The following is a 7361-nucleotide window of genomic DNA, read 5'->3' on the forward strand; positions in this document are numbered from 1 at the left end:
CAGCCCCAATAGTCCAGCCCCAATTTCAAGTCATCCACCAAAACTCTGGCATTCATTTTTTTCTCTGCACCGCTTGGCAAGCAGAGCATGGGTATTCCTCCAAGTGCAATGTTTTCTAATATCGAGTTCCACCCACAATGGCTCAGAATTCCACCATTGCAGGATGCTTCAAGACAAGTGACTATGGAGCCCACGAGATGATCAGACTTCGATCTTTGTTGCAGTCCAAAAAGCCCTCCAGTAAGACCTCTGATAGGGAGCCATCAATTGCATCTTGACGAATGACCCAGAGAAAAGGCTATTGGCTGGCTTCCAAACCCAGAGCCAACTCCTCCATTTGTTGGGCATCAAAGAAAATCGACAAGCTTCCAAAGGGGACACATAGAGAACAGACGAGGTGAATTGAGTATCAAGCCAGGTTAAGCAACCGTCTTCCGCTTGCCAAAAGCTGACCTCTTGCTGGATGGGCAATGTTCCATCTTGGCAGCTCGCAAAAGCAAAGGGTCGACGGTGTTACACATGGAGCATTTCACTGTGCATCGGCCCTTTACTTTCCCACTCATAGCAAGTGTTAAAACAAGCCTTGCTACCTCTTCAAAACTTTCGAGCATGAATTCAAGATGATAGAAAGAGAGATCCTCCGCTTGCATAGATGGTGGGAATTCCACAGCTTATGCACTGCTTGGGGTCTCTTGGAATCATCCATATCCAAGCCGTTGCTTCTCAGGTTGTTCAAAGCAGCATCATCTCTTCAGCTCTCTACGGAATAGGTGTATCCTTCTTCCATACAATCCTCAAATTCTTGACCCTTGAATGTCTCTAGTGTTCAAATTGATCATCCGCCCCAACTCCATAGCCTCAGCTTTACATTGCTGATGTGGCTGTGACCCAATATCCAAACCATGGCCTATGGGCAAGTCGACCCTATGCACCCAATTGGACGAGTGGTAATTCAATGAATTAGACCTACCCACCTTGACGGCACCCACAAGCAAGGCAAAAGAAGGGGGGAAGGTCCAAGAATTGGAGAGGGTAGGAGGGGGAGAGGCACTTCTGGACAGATTTGGGGGAGAGTGTGACGAAGGGGTCATTGGAGGTGAAGAAGACAAAGCACAAAACTCCAAGCGTGTTGGCAACGGCCTGGGACCAGGGGAGGAAGGCATCGGAGATGATGTAAGAGATGAGAGGGTAGGAGTGTTCGAGGTGGGGAAGGAAGCTTTGGAGGGCGGGGAGGATGCCACGAGAGGCATGGAGGAGGTGGGAGAAATCGAAGCGAGGGTGGGAGAAGGGGGGAGGGCGATGGTGTGAGCGAGGGGAGTTGGGTAGAGCTTCACCCATCCAAAAGTAGAGCTTAGGAATTTCAAAAATTCCCCCAAAATTTTGAATAATTACAAAACTTTTGTCCAACTCGATCCTTAAGCACTGTCTCTAGAAGAGCCAGTGCTAACAAAAAAGATTTATCAATAGTCTCGAGTTCAATATGTAGCAATGGATGAATCAATTAGATAAGCTGAGACTAACAATTATACAAATAATGAGTAATATCTTAAAGTTGATACGTAAAGTCCTTGAGTGCCATTGATTTTGTGGACTTAATGGCATTTTATCCAACTTTCATATTGGAGTGGGAGTGACTTAAGATTTAAAGGTATCAAAAATATCTCGTAGTCAAAATAAGGAATCCCCTTATGAAAAAGTAACCCTAAATTGTGGGAGGAAAATTGTGATTGGCTTTGTCAACATATCATATTGACTTGGCAAAAGTAGGAGGAAAAGTGAAGAAAAGACAACCTACGAGGAAAAAGGAAAAAGAGAGAGAGAGAAAGTAAGTCCACATTTATGTGTGCTTCTATGTGCATGTGTGCATGGATGCACATGTCTAATGAGTGTGCCATGCATACATATGTACACATGTGAAAACACACACACACTCACACTCACACACACACACACACACACAAAAAAAAAAATTGAAAAGACATACTGTGGTACTACTAACTCCAAAATGTATGCAAAAAAAATGTGGAGACGACAATGCAATTACAAACGACAATGACCAAGTGTGTGGCATGGAATATGATGGATCAAAACCCACCCTAGGAATTTTTGCAAATTTCAATGAACTTTCATGCTTACTATTTCAACGATGGATAAATTACACATGACATCCATCGTGAATGAATTACTTTTGCTTATTCCACAAAACAAATCTATAGTACTAATCCACAGTATGTGATGGGGAGATGTTATGATTTCCTCTCTTTGAATGTCCAATGAGTTCTTTTTCCTCTTAATATGTTTTAATGTGTATGGTTGGTTCTTTAGCCTCTTAATATCTGGCTCACTAGAGGTATAGTAAAAAGGGCATAGAGTATAAAAGGAACTTTATAGATTGATATGCTTGGGGGGATAGTCATTTAGTGGCGGAGTATTTTATGGTTTCTATTTGTTTCTTATTTTGACTTGGTCTAGTTAAATTGGCTTTTCTATGATTTTTTCCCTTTTTGGCATTCCTATACTATGTGTGTGTGTGTTTGCATTCGTGCATGCATGTGTGTGTGTTATAGATGAGTGTGGGTGTATGTATATAGTTGTGTGTGGGCTAGTGGAGGTGGAGGTTAGTTTTTAAGTATGATGTATTGGGGTTTGTTTAATTATCTTGTGATGGTAGTGTCAATTGTTAGGATGGATTAAATGAAGAGGCATCTGTGCTTTCAAGAGTACCTTCCAGAGTTAGGGACTTTTTATATGGATTGGTACACACACTCACACACACATGCACGCACAGAGCACGCACATGCACACACACACATAGAGAGAGAGTTATTTTTAGTGAAAAAACACACAAACAACCACACATACACATTTGCATCTCTCTCTCTTTGCATCTCTCTCTCTCTCTCTCTCTCTCTCTCTCTCTCTCTCTCTCTCTCACACACACACACACAACACATGCACGCTCACACGAACGCATGCGCATGTGCACGTGCATGCTAGTGTGCACGTGAGCAAACACACATGTGGATGCTAGTGCATGTGCGTGCACACACACATACACTCGTCATGTGCATGCACATAGGCGCACACACGTGCACATGCGTGCACACACACACACACACACACACACGTCTGTACACATGTGTGCATGCATGTGTGTGCATGCATGTGCATGGGTATGTATCTATCTTGTATCACACTGTCATTAGTATGCATATCAAGGAGGGAGCATCCATGCTCCTTTGTGTGTTTTCTATCCCTCTCCTTGATATGTATGAAAATCTAAGTGCACATGTGTAAGGCTCAAGCACACATGCATGAGTGAGTGTGTGTTTGTGTTTAAATTTTAGTTTGCATCTAGGAAGTGATTTTTTCGGTGGGTTTCTGTGGAAGTGTGGGTGAAAGGGAAGCAATGCTATCCTTAAATTGGTCGCAAAGTGAGGAGTCAATAGTTCATGGGAATCTGCATTTCCAAAATAATTTTTGTAAATTTTTTGATGTTGATGTTGCCTTTGTATAGTAGGAAAACAATACTAAGAGGACTTGTCAAACAAGAAAATTGAACAAGGAATTTTCCCTCATATGATTGCCTGAGGGAAGTAATCGGTTTAACATTGCTAATATTGCTTGCATGAGGTTTAAAGGAATTAACTATTGGGATATGGCAATGTATGTCCTCTTATATGTTATGGTGGGTGGCGAGGATTTGTGATCGTGACAATATTTGTGAATGGTGCATGCACATGAGAGAGAGAGAGAGAGAGAGAGAGAGAGAGAGAGAGAGAGGGCTAAGTTCTAATTTACACACACAAAGAGCTAAGTTCTAACTCATGTGTGAAAATGGTTAGCTCACATTTGAAAAGGGCCACAATTGATGGCAAAGTTTTAAAGGGAAGTTGGAGAGACCTAAGTTCTAATTGAGAGAGCTAGAGAGAGAGAGAGAGAGAGAGAGAGAGAGAGAGAGAGAGAGAGCTAAGTTCTAACTCGTGTGAAAATGGTTAGCTCACATTTGAAAAGGGTCACAATTGATGGCAAAGTTTTAAAGGGAAGTTTTAAACATTTTAACAAGGGTTTTCAATATCTTAAATTTTGCAAAGTGAGATTGACAAAGGTGCCAAAACTGGGTCAAATGTGAGGCCAAAGGAGATTATGAATTGGACGACGCTGGTCAAATATGAAGCCAAGGGGGATCATTAATTAGGCTAAATCCGATGGTGAAAGTGTTTCTGAGGGGTGCATACACATGAGAGAGAGAGAGAGAGAGAGAGAGAGAGAGAGAGAGAGATTGGGCACATATGTGTCGAAGATACCAATCTGTCAAGAAAGCTGCCTATCTAATGCTATAAGAATTACGGGCACAAGGTTATCAGAAGTTTGCTAGAAGTTGTAGGAGTTATGGGCACATGTAATCTGACCAGGTAAGCTTCATCGTAATGCAAGTAAGTGTTAAAGTGGCTCCTTCCCATTGGTTATTCTTTCATTACCTCCCCTTCCTTGCCTATGTGCTTGGATTGCAAGCGTCAGGCTCAGCTTTCCCTTCTGTTTTCTATTCGATAAAGGTTCAGTGCCACATCAATAGCAGCCTATCGGAAAGGCATATTAGGGAGCTCATGTGCCCGGGGTGAGAGAGAGATAGGTTGGGCACATGGCTATCTTATGTTAGCATTCTGTCCAGAAGATTCCTACTGGAGGTGATTGGAATCAGGGGCACATGTCAGCCTGAAGCTCGTCGGACTCTATCGAAGTTATGCGCACATGTTTGGATTGAAATCCGGTAGATGAGAGAAGCGTTCTAATTGGATATCCCCTCTTGTCGGACCTTGCCTATCTGTTAGTCCGATTGCATGAGTCAGGCTTCCGATTGCCTTCCGATAGGCATCTGATTGCCAATCCTACCTAAACCACCCCAAGAAAGCTACATGTGCCCCAGGTGAGAGAGAGGTGTTCCGTGAGGGACCTATGTTGTAACTCATGTGTGTGAAAAGGGTCAGCTCACATTTGAAAAGGGTTAGGTCACAACTGATGTCAAATTTTAATATGATATACTCACGAAAAAGGGTTTTCAAAATCTTAAAGACAAGCAAGGCCCAAAGCTGGTCAAATAAAGAATGAGGTCAAAGGTGGAAAAATACCACGAGGGACAGAGGGTGTGCAAAGTGTGGAGGAAGACAAGGGCACATTTCCCAAGTTACGTGGTTGTCTTCTTCAACTTCAATAGTTCAATCATCTTCATCTTCTTCTTTATACCACTCATATATTTCCGTCGCCATAGCGCACCTCCCAAGCTCCTCTCTTCCATAGCCACCCCCTCCCCTTCTCCTCCCTTTCCCTTTCGCCATGCCTGGCCTCGCCCGCTCATGGCGCTCCTCCCTTCACTCCCTCAACTCCTCATTTGAGCGTAGCTTCCTTGGCCGTTACTTCAAAGTCGCCCAGCGTCAAACTTGCTTCACCCGTGAGCTCCGCGCTGGTACCGCCACTTTCCTCACCATGGCTTACATCCTCGCCGTCAACGCTTCCATCCTTACTGACTCTGGCGGCCCCTGTAGCGTCTCCGATTGCACCCAGGTCTGCAATGTCGCCTCCGTCTCCACCTCCGATTGCCATGGCTCCGTCGCCAATGGTACCACTCTGCAGCTCGTCGACCCCGGCCCCAGTTGTAAGTTCGACCCTGTCAATCCCGGGTACCAAGCTTGCCTCGACGTGGTGAAGAAAGATCTCATCGTTGCGACCGTGGCTTCTTCCTTGGTCGGTTGTATCATTATGGGCGTCTTTGCGAATTTGCCTCTGGGATTAGCCCCCGGCATGGGCACCAACGCCTATTTTGCCTACACTGTCGTGGGATTTCATGGGTCCGGAAATATTTCTTACAAGAGTGCCCTCGCTGCCGTTTTCATCGAGGGGATTTTGTTCTTGATCATCGCTGCTGTGGGTTTGAGAACGAAGCTAGCTAAGGCTATTCCCAAACCAATTCGGATCTCAGCATCTGCAGGAATTGGATTCTTCTTAGCTTTCATCGGTCTTCAATCTAGCGAGGGTGTTGGCCTTGTGGGATTCAGCTCTTCTACTCTCCTCACTTTGGCAGCTTGCCCGGCCGAATACCGAACGGCTGTAGCTCCCATCATGACGGTGAATGGCACGAATGTACTCATGCCAGGAGGAACTGTGTCCGACGACTTCCTGTGCCTCAAACATCGAATGGAAAGTGCCACTTTCTGGCTCGGCGTTGTGGGCTTTGTCATCATAGCCTACGCTTTGATAAAGAACATCAAGGGGGCCATGATCTACGGCATCGTTTTTGTCACTGCGGTCTCTTGGTTTAGGGGCACAAAAGTCACTTACTTCCCCTATACGTCCGCCGGGAACGCCTCTTTCGATTACTTCAAGAAAGTGGTGGACGTTCACAAAATACAAAAAACAGCAGGCGCTCTCAGCTTCCGAGACTTCAATCAAGGGCAGGTGTGGGTCGCGCTCATCACGTTCTTGTATGTGGACATACTGGACACAACAGGAACGCTCTACTCTATGGCGAAATTCGCCGGATTCCTGCGCGAGAGCGGGGATTTCGAGGGGCAATATTTCGCCTTCATGAGCGATGCCACGGCCATAGTGATCGGATCCACACTGGGCACGTCTCCTGTGACGACGTTCATCGAATCGTCGACGGGAATAAGGGAGGGAGGAAGGACTGGCTTGACGGCGGTGACAGTAGCGTTCTACTTCTTCTTATCGTTCTTCTTCACGCCACTACTAGCCTCCATTCCGGCATGGGCAGTCGGGCCACCGCTGATACTGGTGGGAGCGATGATGATGAAGGCAGTGGTGGAGATCAACTGGGAGGACATGAGGGAAGCGATACCTGCGTTCGTAACGATAATTCTGATGCCATTGACATATTCAATTGCGTATGGGTTGATAGGGGGAATAGGGACATATATAGTGTTGCATTTGTGGGACTGGGGAGTGTATGGTTACAACAGAGTGAAGCACCATGGAAGAACAGTGTATGAGCAAGAAGAAGACGATGTGGAGGCAAAGGATAACAAGGAGGCAGAAGTGGATGGTGGAGAGCTCAATGGAACTCAAGTTTGATTCATTCTCTGCATTTCAATTTCCAAGTACTCAGGTTTGATTCATTTCAATTTCCAAGGCCTGCAACATAACACACCAATATTTGACATACCTTTTAATAGCTCCTCCGCAGGACCGCCTTTTTTTTTTTTTTTCACCTTCTCGCCTTCCCAAAGCTCAACCACCTCAACACTCTCTTCCCATTGTATTATTGTAAGGGCCAACGTCCTCATGGCCTTGTAATCTATTATGGGGTCACTCATCATATGCAAATATAGCACGCGGATTCAAGAGAA

At 45.2% G+C, this 7361-nt stretch overlaps 1 protein-coding gene across 1 annotated transcript; it reads left to right on the plus strand.

The window, feature by feature from the left end:
- Window positions 1–5239: 5239 nt before the first annotated feature.
- Window positions 5240–7361, plus strand: AZG1 (AZA-guanine resistant1). Its single transcript, XM_087400012.1, has one exon. It carries the CDS (start codon window positions 5335–5337, stop codon window positions 7084–7086), a length of 1752 nt encoding a protein of 583 aa, XP_087256138.1. The 5' UTR covers window positions 5240–5334; the 3' UTR covers window positions 7087–7361.

Source organism: Dipteris shenzhenensis, chromosome 28 (assembly GCF_047967505.1).
Source record: "Dipteris shenzhenensis isolate YYH24624 ecotype China chromosome 28, Dip_SZ_1.0, whole genome shotgun sequence".
In the NCBI taxonomy this organism is placed as follows: domain Eukaryota; kingdom Viridiplantae; phylum Streptophyta; class Polypodiopsida; order Gleicheniales; family Dipteridaceae; genus Dipteris; species Dipteris shenzhenensis.